This window comes from Trematosphaeria pertusa (assembly GCF_010094035.1).
Source record: "Trematosphaeria pertusa strain CBS 122368 unplaced genomic scaffold BU26scaffold_1, whole genome shotgun sequence".
Lineage (NCBI taxonomy): Eukaryota > Fungi > Ascomycota > Dothideomycetes > Pleosporales > Trematosphaeriaceae > Trematosphaeria > Trematosphaeria pertusa.
In genome coordinates, this window is record NW_022987212.1 from 3769587 (window position 1) to 3783435 (window position 13849).

At 55.1% G+C, this 13849-nt stretch overlaps 5 protein-coding genes across 5 annotated transcripts; 3 read left to right on the forward strand and 2 right to left on the reverse strand.

Annotated features, from left to right (window-relative positions):
• The first annotated feature begins 15 nt into the window (after positions 1–15).
• Positions 16–947, forward strand: BU26DRAFT_513686 (ribosomal protein L16). Its single transcript, XM_033827677.1, has 3 exons — positions 16–100; positions 150–623; positions 676–947. Exons 1-3 carry the CDS (start codon positions 25–27, stop codon positions 828–830), a joined length of 705 nt encoding a protein of 234 aa, XP_033691959.1. The 5' UTR covers positions 16–24; the 3' UTR covers positions 831–947.
• Positions 890–3137, reverse strand: BU26DRAFT_446100 (PLP-dependent transferase). The gene is made up of 3 exons (XM_033824607.1): positions 2746–3137; positions 2208–2685; positions 890–2150 (listed from the first exon to the last, which is right to left on the reverse strand). Exons 1-3 carry the CDS (start codon positions 2844–2846, stop codon positions 1023–1025), a joined length of 1707 nt encoding a protein of 568 aa, XP_033691960.1. The 5' UTR covers positions 2847–3137; the 3' UTR covers positions 890–1022.
• Positions 3138–3418: 281 nt separating this feature from the next.
• On the reverse strand, positions 3419–6179 carry BU26DRAFT_536896 (DNA/RNA polymerase; the record flags this gene model as incomplete). The annotated part of the gene is made up of 6 exons (XM_033831377.1): positions 3419–3593; positions 3693–4752; positions 5061–5232; positions 5391–5558; positions 5761–5880; positions 6120–6179. The coding sequence occupies 6 exons, from the start codon at positions 6177–6179 to the stop codon at positions 3419–3421; spliced, it is 1755 nt and encodes a 584-aa protein (XP_033691961.1).
• A 770-nt stretch (positions 6180–6949) lies between these two features.
• On the forward strand, positions 6950–7834 carry BU26DRAFT_558386 (uncharacterized protein; the record flags this gene model as incomplete). Its single annotated transcript, XM_033832559.1, has 1 exon — positions 6950–7834. The coding sequence occupies one exon, from the start codon at positions 6950–6952 to the stop codon at positions 7832–7834; it is 885 nt and encodes a 294-aa protein (XP_033691962.1).
• A 2320-nt stretch (positions 7835–10154) lies between these two features.
• On the forward strand, positions 10155–12336 carry BU26DRAFT_32836 (uncharacterized protein). The gene is made up of 3 exons (XM_033822150.1): positions 10155–10200; positions 10397–11218; positions 11279–12336. Exons 2-3 carry the CDS (start codon positions 10512–10514, stop codon positions 12210–12212), a joined length of 1641 nt encoding a protein of 546 aa, XP_033691963.1. The 5' UTR covers positions 10155–10200; positions 10397–10511; the 3' UTR covers positions 12213–12336.
• Positions 12337–13849: the final 1513 nt, after the last annotated feature.

Genomic DNA, 13849 nt, shown 5'->3' on the forward strand with positions numbered 1-13849 from the left:
ATGTGACGGCTGCTGAACGACATCATGCCGCCGCCCAGGATATCACAGGGCCTCACGGCTCAATTGAGTCAGCTGACTCTTTCTTCGTCCCGACCGCGATGTATATCCCCCTCTGGCACCCTCTCAGGAGCTCTGCTAACAGCATCCAGTACTCGCATCACCACCGATCCCCCCACTCCTCCCACCCCCCGTCCGCCTCTTCTCCTCCACGCCTCGCTCCTCCAACTGGCTCGCTCCCAAAGCCGGCGAATCGCGCAAATCGCGAAAGGGCCGCTGCCGCGTCCCCACCGGCGGCAGCACACGCGGCACCACGGTGGTATGGGGCGACTACGGGCTGCGGATGCGCGACCACGACCGGCGCATCTCCTCCACTCAGCTCCGCATCGCCGAAGAGACAATAAAGAAGCGGCTGCGAGGCATGAAGTTCCGGCTCTACGAGCGCATCTCCGCAAACATCGGCGTGTACACGAGCGGGAACGAGAGCAGAATGGGGAAAGGAAAGGGGAGTTTCGATCATTGGGCTAGCAGGGTGGCGGTGAGCAAGGTGATTTTCGAGATTAAGGGGGATTTGCATGAGCAGGTTGTGCGGGATGCGTTTAGGTTGGCGGGGAATAAACTGCCTGGTGAGTAATGGGTTGTTGGGATCGGAGAGGCGTCATGGCTAACATATTGCAGGTTTGTATGAGTTTGTAAAGAAGGGCGACCCGCCGAAAATGGGTATAACGACGGTTGGACTGAACGGAGTAACAGAAGCAGACCTGAAGAGACCGAGGAAGAAGCTCCCACTAGAGGAGACAGCTGCACGAATACCTTCAACCAACCCATCGTAGACATGTAGAAATATCTGTATTATGGAACCATGGTGTACAACATTCAACGGACCGAGCCTATGAAATCCTAGTTCACATCAGCCCAATCACGTACGATCAATCATTCTAAGGTTTAAGGTTGTATACACGCTCTGGAACGCTATCAACCCATTAGTATTCTAGTAAGATATAACAATGGACCCGACGGAAACCCTAGGCCTTATACAAGGTATCCAAGAACCCTTTCGCCAAATCCACAACCACACTCTTATTTGGCAGGCTCCCAGCAACACCGTACAGCGCCGCCGCATCGCCCTTGACCGCTCCCTTCGCTCCCTTCCCCTCTGCTATCCGCCTTCTCTCCTTCTCCTTAACCTCCTCAGTGACTTCGACCAGATCGTCGATCAGCTTATCAACAGCGGCGACGATGGGTAAAGTGACAGCTATATGGATCGCTGGGGGTGATTGGAGGGCGTTGAGATGCCATCCCTTTTCAGACATACCATCTGCGATGTCGTAAATATCCAACGTGTTCGAGAGGAATGCAACGACGGAGACGAGGGGTCGGCCGATGACTTTGAGGTCTGTGGAGAGTTCAGGCCGCTCGCGAATGGTGCCCTCGATCTTCTTCATCGCGCCCACAATCTTATGACATGCATCCACATATCCACTCTCGCCCTGCTTGACCAAACTAGCCCAGCATCCTGCAATCAGCGCGCCAGGTCTTGATCCCGCGATCGAGGGAGAAGCGTATACGCCGCCGGACCAATCGGGACTGATAAAATATTGGTATTTGCGGTAGTCATCGGAGCGGTATAGCACGGTGCTGTTCCCCTTCGGCGCGAATCCGTATTTGTGTGTGTCGCAGGATATACTAGTCACACCTTTGAGTTTGAAGTCGAAGGGCTCGGAGTCAAAACCTGCTTTGGGTAGAAGCGGGATAATGAACGAGCCAAGACAGCAGTCTACATGAAGTGGCAACTTCTTCTTATGCGCCAATTTCGAGAGACCAGAGATATCATCGATGATGCCATGGGGAAAGTTTGGCGCGGAACCGACTAGGAGGATGGTATTGGGATTGATGAGACGCGAAACAGAGGGCAAGTGAACTTTGTAGGACGGCGCCTTGCAGGCTACGAGGTGGATCTTAATCTTGAAGTATTCGCCTGCTTTGCGGAAAGCCGTATGTGCGGTCTCGGGGAGGATCATTTCGGGCTCGGTGACGCCGCGTTCTTGGTAGGCTTTGTTGCGCGCGGAGAGGCAGGCCATGAGGATGGATTCGGTGCCGCCGCTCGTTGTGACGCCTACGGCGCCTTCGGGAGCGTTGAACAGCGAAAGGACCTATTGCTTGTTAGCTCTCCAATTCTCGCACATCTCAGGATTGCCAATTCCTCATACCATAGCGACAACCTCTGCCTCCATCTTCCTCACACCGGGAAACACATCAGGATGAATCGGATTCGCAACCGTAAACTTCCCAAATGCCTCCGTCTGCAGCTTTATCAACTCATCTCCACCGTGATACACCGCCCCGCTAACCCTCCCATCTTCCCAGCGGGTATGATCCATATCTGCCAGCTCTTGCAGCTTTGTTCGCACCTCCTCTTCGCTCCATCCCTCGCTTGGAAGACTGGTAATCCTCACGACGCCCGGACCGGAAGGAACGAGCTTGCGCTCGAGTTTAAGTATCGATTCCGCGACCTGCGTCTGAACTTTTGTGCGGACGCCAGGTAGACGCAAGAAGACGCCATAGAGGGTGTGCCGGACGTATGTGTAGACGTCGACAACGGAGCCGATGATGCCGCGGCCTTTGAGCTGGTAGAAGAGTTTGCGCGTCCAACGGAGGACGAAGAGGATGAATATGATATTCCTAAGACTGCGTGCGCACCTCAATTAGTACATGTCTCATCCACTCACGGAATATAGATAAGCATACAGATCGATATTCAGCGCCGCAAGCTGCTGCCCCCTCACTGAGCGCTTCCGCGCGTTGAACGTCTCGCGGAGACTGACGGGTAGCCTTGACGAGCCCGGCATCTTGCTCTCCCAAGCTTGACTCACGTAAACACCAATTGGAGAGCAAAGAATTGCATCGCAGGAGTCGTAGGAGTCGTAGGAGCGCGTGAAATAAGGTTGGTGTGATCGCAGGTTGACAGTGCTACGTCAAGCTCACATCGCCTTCACATGCCCACGCTTGCGGTAAACTTGCCGAGGCGGGGCTCGTGCACACATGCAACGGCGTCGATGCCTTTTCTGGAATGCTGTCATGGCTTAATGGGGAAGGTATCACAACTACTTCCGGAGGATCTTGCGAAACTTCATGGTCTGAGATTGGGCTCGATATTGCTTGAGATCACATTGCATTCTCTGCGGCGGAACTTGCGCTTCGAGGAGGAGACTCTGGCGGGTGAGCAGATCCCAATTTTAGCTCACGAAAGCCACCCGGAAGCTACAGAAGACAGCTGTCGATAACCATCAAGCCACCACTAGTCATCCCGAGCTATCGAGAGGCGAACGCTCGTATCTTGAGACTGTTTCACGGCTTGAGATCTGGACTTTGGATCGTATTGAAGATCTATTTGGGTATCATAATTTCCACATAACCGGGACTAATTCTGATGCCAGCGGGCATGAGCGCCCATCGCAAAGAGGGGCATCACTGCTCCACACTCTTCGCATCGGTACGACTCGTCATCTAGCATGTCTTCGTCTTCAGATTCCCAGCGGTCGTGCGTGGCGAAGTTGTCTTCTTGCGACGGCGTCGGCACGTCTTCGGAGCCTCCTCTGCCCTTTTGGAGCTTCGATACTTCGGACGGAAGCATCAGCTCTTCATGCTCGCTTTCTCCCATCGCTACCTGATTGTGCTCGTCCTTGGCCGCGTACACGGTGTCACTCGGTTCCTCGACCCTCCACTGCTTCAGCACGTCATCCTGGCGCTTAAACATCTTCCCGATATCTCTACCCACGCCGGCCTTCTCGCTAGCCGCATCCACCATGTTTGTAGCTGCAACATTGACCAGGCTCAGGTTCCAGCCGCTCTTCTCAGGATGTAGTTTGCGGAACAATGGAACCAAAGTCTCTGTTACCAGGCGCTCTGACAAAGCGTCAACGCTCTCTTTGAAATTGAACACGAAGTTTGGCATTGGTGCTGAACGAGAGATGCGCGCGAAGGAGCGGTTACGTCTGCCGTCCGCATTCTGTGGGGGCCTCGGACGGGTCGAGAGGCGGATAGTCTTCGGAAAGGCTTGCCAACGTTTCGGAGCGATTGCCGCGCTGTCGACATCGTCCTCAGGCGTCCGAACGTCTTCATCGGCTTCGAGCAAGTCTGCGTGCATCCTCCTGAGCAAGCTCTTGGCCAGCATTCGCAGCTCCTTAATCACTTCATCTAGAGAATCAAGGCGGGTATAACTATCCTCGATGCTGATTTGCTTGGGAACTTCGCGCGCCTGCCCGACTTCCGTGTCGTCACACCCGTTCAACAACCCCCATATCTTAGCGCCGATGCCATGCGGGGTACCTGGACCTCCAAGGATCTGTTCAAGCGCTTCTGCACCCATGCCGGGGTACTTTCTCACGTCTCCTACCAACACATTCTCTTTAGTCCCACCATACACGAGACCAGCGTCGAAGTCGACGGGCCTCTGCAGCACATGAGCACGGATTTTCTGTGCAAGCTTGAAGCCGATACCCGGGATCTTTCCAACCTCATGACCGTCTATAAAGGAGGTAACAGCATCGTCCCCGTCCTCAGAGGTGTACGACGGCAGTAAGGTTGTCTGGCCGTTGGGCTTATGCAGGTTACCGACGAGCTTGGAGAGCAACTTGTTGGTGGAAATGCCGACCGTACAGGTGTAGCCTTTCTCCGATTCAAGCTTTCCTCGCAGATGCGCCGCCAAGTGTGATGCTAGATGCAGGCGTAGCCGCAGCGAATCCGACAGGGCGCCTACTGCACGTTAGCGCCTCGCTTTAGTAAGACGGCAGGATTTAACGGCGTCTTCGATCGAAAGACAGAAAATGATGAGAAGGCGGCGCGCGGGCTGGAACATGCTCTAAGCATGCCTCCGTCCAGAGAGTGCCTCTCGAGCGGGTCGAACGGGTTGCTCTCTAGCTGGCAGTCTTGGCGGTGAGTATCGACCAAATGGTTGATGGCATAGCCGCAATAGAAGCGAGAGCAATCGATAACAAGAGGACGCAGATTCATGTCCGTGCTATCCCGTCCTATGCGCCGAGGAAGGCATACAGAAAGCTTACCCGTAGAATCAGTCGATGTTGCTGGATACGTCGAACCAGTCACTGTGGAGGCATCAATCGGAAAGCCCGCCTCAGGGTCATTTTTGGAGAGACAGAAGAACGAGTTGGTAAGGTCGTTCGGGTTCAGAATGGCATAATTATAGTCGATCACATCAGTCACGTCCATCCAGACCTATCGGACGCATCTTAGTGGTTGTTCACCGTCCGCGTGTGAGATGCTGGAGCCGAAAGTGAGGACGGGAAGTAAAAAAGGAGCGTCTCAGGCAGGAAAATAATAGCAGCGGCGTAGTGAAGACACAAGGAAAGCTTACGAAGGGACGGGAAACCAACCTCGTCAAAGCCCAACCGCTCACACCGAGCGTTCCAAGAGTAAGACCTGAGAAGGGCGAAGAGCTCTTTGGAGGCGTTTCTGAACCGAGTGAGATCCTCACCCAGCACGATGACTACATCCGGGCAGATTCTCTTCGCTTCCTTGATGAGTTGCAGCTTGTGCAAGCCCTGCGCAAGTCAGCAAAGGCTGACAGCGCCGCGAGCATACCGATCAGGACGACCGCGGGCGAGCGAACAAGCAATCGTCTCTGCTGCCTAAGCAGGTAAATGTGGGAAAAGCGTCGAATTCTGATTCGAAGCAGCCTGCGCCAGCCGACTGTTTGTTCGCCCGCCCGCCGCGAGACAGATGACAACAGACGGGAAGACGAACTCTGCGGCGTGCCTCGTAGTTGCATGTGACTACGATCTGTTTCTGTTGCACAGCCAGCGGGCGTGATCGCAGCGACGGAGTTTCAGCCTCGAAAACGCTGGCGTAGAAGCAGTCCTTGTCCTGGGTGAGCAAAGCCGAACTGTGTTCCAAGCGGAGTGACTGAGATGCCTACGTAGTCCTAGGGAAGACACAGAGAACACGTTAGCACATTCGGCGCTGGGGAAAGGACCAGACCAAACCAGACCAGACCAGACTACTGTACTGCATTACGACGACGTGAGGCTCGGGGATCAGCTGCGAGGTAGGGCAGTGCTTGCTTGCTGGGCCGCTTCGGGTTGCCTGGGCTCGTGCTGACATACAAAGTGGATGATGATGGAGTCGGCCTGTCGCTTGAGCCTCTTCCTTCGAGGCCCGTCCATCACGCCCAGCGCCCTGGTGCGGAGACGTCGGTGGAGGATGGGCGGTTCGCGGGTTTGGGGTGCAGTCGCAGACGCGCACGCAACGGCTGCGATGGAACGCAGGCTCGAAACGCGCGTGAAGCAGTCTCGATGCCAAGGCCGGCCGCGGCGGGTCCTGCGATGGCGCTATTGGCAATACTGGACGACACTGGACGACATGGACGAGGCCCAGCCGCGGGACGTCTTCTCGAAGGGCAGCGAGCGCGCGCAGGGGCCAGGCTGCGCGGCTCGCGCTGGCGTGTGAGGGTGCAGCGGTGGCGACGCCCAAAATAGCTGTGCCGCTTTTAGATCGCTGCAGGGCGCCCCTTGGCTGGCGTCCCCGTCTGCGTCGCTGAAACGGGAGTCTCAAGCGCCTACGCCATCCCAGCAGTCCGTCAAGACCACCTCCGTGCGCGAGAAAAATAGCCTCCGAAGCCATGCGTCCCAAGAGGCCCGCCGTGCTGGCTGCCGCCGCTTGGTATATATCGTCAATCACCCGCTCGTGAGCGCTCGCATTTGCTCCCACCCTACCCCGGCCCATCAGCAGCCAAATCCCCCAGAATACGAACCGACGCCGTGCACCTGAGTGCCCCCCCGAGAGCGCTGACGGCTCCCCTCTTAAGGCTTATCTGCGCCCGCTGCTCCCAGGACGCCGGTCACGAAGACCTCCCGAATCTCGATCCGTTCGCATGATGCTGTCGACTATATCACACTCCATGCCGCCCTCATACGGAGATCACCTGCCGCACACCATGACCACCTCGCTGCCCATAATACCCCAGCGGCAGACCACCCTCCCCCAGCGGCCCCGCCTGCGGCTCGACACGCAGAGCACCACGCACCGCTACAAAGGCTCCAGCCTGCGCCTCGAGACCCTGAGCGCCGTCTCGCCCACCATCCGCAACACCTTCTCCAACGCCTACGAGCCGCCTGCCTCCGCCGCGCCAGTCCTCGCTCGCCCGTCAAAGCCGCGGCTTTCTATAGACAGCACCTGCAAGACCTCGAGCGAGTCCTCAACCCCGAGCTCGGCAGCAACACCATCCTCGTCTCTCACATCCGCTTCGACCGACTCCGCCACCATCGTAATCCCGTACAAGCAGCCCCACAACCTCACTTCAATCCTCTCCAACAGCCCCGCGCGAGCGCTCGAACCGCGGAGAATGGCGGCAGCAAGGCCGCTGTTCCCGGCGGAGAAGAAGGTCTCCTTCCGAACTCCGCTAGAAGAGGAGATCAAGAACGTCAGGTACACGCTGGCGCATTCCGATATTGAGTCCTCCCAGTCGACAATATCCTCGCTTTCTACCGCCGCATCTTCAGAATCAGAATCATCAGCAGCCTCGTTGTCTGTCGCTTTCACATCCTCTGGCGAGCCTTCTTCGCCTTCCGTCCAGTCACCATCCGAACCGTCTAGCTCCTCCGCCTTCTCATCGCTTGAGGGCTCGCCTCGGCCAAAGGGCCCGCGCGCAGGAGACAAGCGCGACTCTTCGGAGTCGGAGAGCGATTCGTGTCCCGAAACGCCTGTCGCGGGGCGCCGGAAACGAAGGAGAGACTGGAGGTGGACGCTGGGGTCACTACCCTCCGACAAGTCAACATCGTCTTCGGCAAGCGACGCGATTACTAGCGAGGACAGTAACTGATCACCAAGCACTATCATCGTTCAAGGCGTTCGGAGGCAGCATTACAAGCATCACGGTACAGGCACGGACATTGGCTTTGGCGTTTTCCCTCAGCATTTTCTGGTGTTGTCTTTTCATGATACCATAGCACGCGCATGACATACGCCACGGAGGCTCATCGCATATCGCATCGCATATCGCATCGCATATCGCATCGCATCATATACTATTTAACCACTACTTAATCATGTAAATATATTATACCCCTGAGAAGGGTATACCCACCACCATATACTCGCATATCCTGAGCCGGGTAACATATCGCATTTCCCAAGCGGGAGCGGAGCGGAGGGGGAGAACCGCAACCGTAACCGCATCGAGTAGCCCTTTTCGGCCGCACTCAAGCAAAAATGCAGAATTCCAAGATTCAATTCTCCGAGAACGAACATCACCGCCAATCCCCCTCAGACCCTGGTTGTCCCTTGCCCGCAAAAACCATGTTCCCAGATTGAAGACGCATGGAATGCGGCAAAATCAAAATCCTGTTTGGCCCAAAGTGCGATCGACAAACCGCTGATCTTCAGTTCGACAGCCGATCAATCGGCCTTTGCGCAAGCCCCGGCTGCTGATATTAAAGCGCTATACGAAGCGCTATACGGGTAGAGTAGGCTTTGACGAGCGGACTCGGTCCGAGTTACGGGGTTGCAACTTCGTATCAGATAATTTGGCTATTGGCTCACCAGATGATTATGTCCGAGGCGCTGGACGTGTGATGATGTCACTGGGGCTCGGGAAGGTGCTTTTTGGAGGGATTAAGACGGGTATAGGCTTAGGAGGGGAGATGGCTGCGGTGGAGTGGTTCAGGTGGCGGGCTTGTGTAGCGAGCTGGGAACGAGCCGGGAGCTGAGTTGCGTGATGTTGAGGGTGGAAGCTGGGCGGGGGCGCTCACTAACTCACATGGAGGATTTCCTGGTTTGGGAGAATGATACTTGCGCTTGGATGGAAGCCTTTTTGCTTGGCAGATTCCATCATCAGACGCAAGACGCCGAGTGTTGACGATGATGATGCCTGCAGTAGTGGGTTATCGATAATGCTATGCCCCTACTTGCTGACAGTTTTGACGCTTGCCACCTCAGGCATAAAGCGCCCTCTGTCAAATGATGCCTAACACGATCCATCGACCTGTCAAAACATGTGTCAAACGAGCATTTGTTTTGCATTGACGTGCCCTTCGTTTCGCATTGACGTTTTGCAGTTTCGCAGTTTCGAGCGCCAGACAGAAAGCCCCGCTGAGTTTGTTTCGGTTCTCGAACGGCAAGAAAACGCCACTGTGATGGCACTTGCAGCCAGTGCGAGTGCGAGCCCGAGGATCAAACGAGTAGGGGCAGCGTTCAAACGCGAGGTCCCACTCGAACCAAGGAAAGGAAGAGTTTTCTGTGTGGGGTTAAAAATAGAGATGGCTTGCTGCGAGGCGTTTGGGAGGCGGATGCGCTGGATGCGACGGTTTGATGTTGAGATGACGGTGTTGAGGAGTCTGCTGGAGTGTTGTCCAATATTCAGGGGAGAGTTTACGTGCAGATGCAAGATAGGTAGTGGATGGTGAGCATCTTGAAGGATTGGTTGGCTGTTCGGCTGAACTTGCGATATCCGAGATTTTGGGTTGTGGCTGAGTGTGGCTATGGCTGTGGCTGCAGATCTGTCTCGGACGATCCGAAATGGCTGCATACCTCGTCCTGCGAATGAGAACTGGAGAAGAGCATAGGGGTAGAAGTGGAAAGGCACCCTTCAGCGCAACGTTCTACGCTAGAAGCCGAAGCTTCGTGAACTAGCTACGTTCTAGCTTTCGAAGGTTCCCATTGAACATGCTATCATGAAAGGGGTCCCTTTCATAGCACATTCAGGTGTGGGACGAGTCTACCACCTATGTGTATCCGTTCGCGAGATTGCCGCGTACGCCTTGAAGAACCTTCGACATTAGATGAAATGGTACAGCCAAATCTGATGCGGGAGTGAGAAGACGCTGCAGGGTCGCATGTATCCTTACATGAACCACTCACCAGGGGTTCCTGAAGGTTTCAAAATCCGATCGAAGATAGCATCGTTCCGTGTACTTTGATCACAATCGACCAAATTTTTGGAATAAAAGTTACATTCCAAACTTATTCCCACAGTACTCGCATCCCCAGATATTTGCAAGGCTCATACCGCATGACGACGTGAAAGGTGATCTAACCGCATTAGTCAATTGCGCTAGTACCTCCAGACGCTATTGTCTCAAGTCAACCTCACAAACGCGCCTGCGTCGTCGACTTCGAGATGTCACTTCCACACGAATGCACACGAATTATCCTTGCTCTGAACAAGTCCTGCAGGAGCCTTTGGCACAGGTAAGTCAATGTTTTCTTGTCCTTGGGCTCTCGTCGCCAAAACGCGCACACGTTCGCAGCTATCGTTACTCCAAACAAGCCATCTCTACAAGTCTATCGCTACATCAGTTGACCCCGTCTCGAGCCTGGAGATGAGTCCTGGTAGCCACAGAAAATTTCCGAACAAGCCTTGATTGCTAACGGTCAGAAAAGGAAGCGGCCCAGAGAGCACGAGCACCTCAACTACTCATTCGGCAGCTCTGAGCTTACATGATGCCTTGGGGGAAGAATTCGCAGAACTAGACTCAAATAACGAACCAGCCTCGCCGAGCATGCCTGAGGTCTCATCTACCACAGGAGAAGGCGCAGCAAGCGCTGTCGCCGTCGAAACGGCTGCACCAGAGGTCCAACCGGCTTCACCTTTCATTGTCGACAACATGAGGAACATCGATGACCACGGGGGATCCGAATTGCGTCGCCGTCAGTTGAGATCTGGCAATGACTCTATCGAAGGGGCCTCAGAGGACAATGCGCAGGATGGTTCTCATGCAGCGTCTCACCCAGATCCCAGTAGTCCATCGGAAGGACCCGAAGACCGTCACCGATATCAGGCCCGCTCTGTCGAGTCTACCGAAGGGGGAAGCCATGCCCCAGGCACTGGCAATTTCTCTGAGAACTTCAACTTCAACCAGCCCCAGAGCAAGGGGAAAGCGCGGGTGGAGTCGATCGTGTCGCCTTTGGACCAGCAGCTGCCTGGCCCAGCACGTGATATCGGGCCGCTTCAACCCCCAAGTCTACCTTTGCGGAACCCACGTCGTTTAATGTCCCTATTCACTCGATCCTCGCCTCCGGAAGAGCAGGCACATAAGCCTCCACCGGAATCTGGGCCTGCTACGATCGCACCTTTTGCTGACATTACTCCCGAGTCTGGTACCATTGGGGCGATACTGCAGATGCTGCTGTCCAAACTGGTTCCCAGGCCCGATGCTTTATATGATGAGAGGGCCTACAGAGCACGAGAGTGGTGCGACATGACTTGGTCAGTCTCAGTGCACCTTCCTAGCGCATATTCTAATCGTAGGTGACTAACCTACAACAGGATGCCCGAAGTGATCATCAATACGTGCCAGAACACGCTCACTAAGCAATGGACACGAAAAATACCCTTGGTTCAGCTGTACCCACCTGCGTTCACTGCTTGCTGGCAGTTGACGGACATTGTCAATGAGGTCGCCTCCATGGCTGCCAGCAGGCTCGAAATATTCGAGTTCTGCTCTGGTAGCGGGGGTCCAACACCTGTGTTCGAGCGGCTTATCAACCGAGATCGGGCAAGCAAAGGCGAAGAGCCCCTTCAGTTCACGATTTCTGATCTCCACCCTAACCCCAAGGCGTGGATGGAGCATACAGCGAGCTCGAAACATTTGCGGGTCATCGATTACCCAATCGACGCCGCTGATCCTCCGACCGTTGCTATGAGCAGCGGTGCCGCTGGAAGAATATCCTTTGCAGACGACTCGAAGCGCATATTCCGTTTATTCAATCTCTCGTTCCATCATTTCGACGACGAGGCAGCTAAGAAGATACTGCGGAGTACCATGGACACCGCCCACGCTATCACAATTATCGAGCTACAGGACCGTCGTCGAAAATGCATGTTTATGATGTTGCTCAGCTTCCTCCCAGTCTTGGTACTTACGCCCATCTGGTTCTCTCTCTTTGAAGAAGGCTGGAGGAAGAAGCTTAGGAACCTCCGCCAGATTGCTCTTACCTTCTTTCCCGTCTGGCTCATCTTAGTATGGGACGGTCTCGCGTCGTGTCGACGTACTCGCGAATTCGAAGAGTTCGTAGAGCTTGTGAGCGCTGCAGCAGAAGAAGAAAGCCCATCCCCTATCAGAGAGCGCGAAATGTACGAGAAGGCGGTGAAAACCTACGAGGTCAATAACTGGTTATTTTGCGAGCATCCCCGGGTATTACACACAATGCCTGGCATGTACGTCAACATGATCACGGGGTACAGAATGCGGCCCGGCTAGCGATCGGACAGCGTGCTGTCCCCAAAGGTGGCTGGCAAACGTCCAAGCATCTCCAAAGGCATTTTAAAGAAGCGCACCTCGTCGAGCCAATCGTCCAGTAGCGGTCAAGGAGCAGGCGAATCTCCACGCGAGGAGCAACCGCGTTCCTCTTTACCTCGGCCGCGGCGTTCGAGCCAGACGACATCACCGCAACAGCGCGGAGGTCCTTCAGCATCCACACCACAGAGGCAACGCTCGCAGCAGCCAGTATGGTTGTCACAAGGCTCTCAGCCGCGGCATCGAAGAAGCTCTGCTACATCTATTCCCCGAGGTATACTAAGACCCTCAGCAGGAGGATCCTCACAGCAAGGTGCAGGAGAGGCTGCTGCTCCGTGGAGGCAGTCCCTGGACCTGGATATCCTTCTGCGCGACCAGTCCATAATTGAGGGACGGGCACATGCTCGGAGGGTCGTTGCACAACAGAATCAGGGTCAGCCGTCTCAACCAGCGGACGAAGGAAGCTACAATCCCTGGAGGCCGTCTCAACAGTCTAGCGAGCTCTTGGGGACAAGTGCCAGCGAGAGGGCTTTGAGGAAAGCCCAGGCTGACGCCGAACAGACAGCTTGGGAGGCGCAGGAGGAGGAGGTGCAAGACGAGGAGGCGGTGGTACTAGAGGAGCAGGCGCAAGAGGTGCAAATGCGAGAAGTGCAGGTGTGGGAAGTGCAGATGCATGAAGTGCAGGTGCGAGAAGTGCAGGTGCAAGTGAGCGAGGTGCAAGAGGAAGAAGTCGAAGAGGAGCAGGAGATTCAAACGGTCGGCATGGGTCATCAAATTACGGCCGACGGTGAGATTATTCCGCCGCAGAACGGTGCAGTGGACTGAGAATCGCGATGGAAGAGTGCTAGATGACCTCGTAGGCTTAGCATAGAGCAATAATATATGGGCACAAGCAAAGAGCGCTCCGCACAGTCCCTGCGTTTTGTTTTCGAATGCCGGCCAGGCCGTAGTACATGACGATATCCAGACCGACTCTTCCAAAGGCTGAATTGGGAGTACTATTTGTTCTTGGAGGACTCTAGAGTCCATTTAGCGGACATGTTTTGGTTTAACGCTAATAGCGCTCCGGATATCGCGCGGAATCTTGTCAATGGGGAGGAGCGGGAGCAGAATTGTTCGAGCATTAGGATGTTATTGTCGAGGATGGAGTTATGGAGTTTGTACCGGGGGAGCGAGCTACTGGAGTGGGAGAAGGGTGATGTGCCACCGAGTCCGGGGGATGTGGTACGGGTGTAAACGGTGGATCTGTGAAAGATAGGGTAGATTGGGACCTCTTGGCAGGAACACGGGACGTATGTTGCCAGGGGCCCAGGCGCCTGTTCGATGCGTCATGCTCCGATGCTATACTCAGCCTAGGACCCGGCGCTGATGGTCAGCTACTTCTGCAATAACTAACTATGCATGACGCTGAATGAGTATTCGTTTCTTGAATTCACTACCATAATATCATCTTTAAGATACTGTGCTTCGTATGAAGGGGGTAACAGCGCAATCCGAACACCTAGCCAGTTGACAAAGAGAGAAGCGGAACGCCAGTATATGCGGGACGGGAAATGGAAAGCCAACTCCGGCGTATGCAGGCGGAAGAAGGAGAGGAGAGG

Excerpts from the sequence above, each read along its gene's own strand:
- BU26DRAFT_513686 (XM_033827677.1), top strand. The coding sequence starts at position 25 with ATGCCGCCGCCCAGGATATCACAGGGCCTCACGGCTCAATTGAGTCAG. Across the intron at positions 101-149 it reads TTCTTCGTCCCGACCGCGAT|TACTCGCATCACCACCGATC; the intron begins GTATATCCCCCT and ends AACAGCATCCAG. Across the intron at positions 624-675 it reads GGCGGGGAATAAACTGCCTG|GTTTGTATGAGTTTGTAAAG; the intron begins GTGAGTAATGGG and ends AACATATTGCAG.
- BU26DRAFT_446100 (XM_033824607.1), bottom strand. The coding sequence starts at position 2,846 with ATGCCGGGCTCGTCAAGGCTACCCGTCAGTCTCCGCGAGACGTTCAAC. Across the intron at positions 2,686-2,745 it reads GCGGCGCTGAATATCGATCT|TCTTAGGAATATCATATTCA; the intron begins GTATGCTTATCT and ends GTGCGCACGCAG. Across the intron at positions 2,151-2,207 it reads AGGCAGAGGTTGTCGCTATG|GTCCTTTCGCTGTTCAACGC; the intron begins GTATGAGGAATT and ends AACAAGCAATAG.
- BU26DRAFT_32836 (XM_033822150.1), top strand. The coding sequence starts at position 10,512 with ATGCCTGAGGTCTCATCTACCACAGGAGAAGGCGCAGCAAGCGCTGTC. Across the intron at positions 11,219-11,278 it reads GAGTGGTGCGACATGACTTG|GATGCCCGAAGTGATCATCA; the intron begins GTCAGTCTCAGT and ends AACCTACAACAG.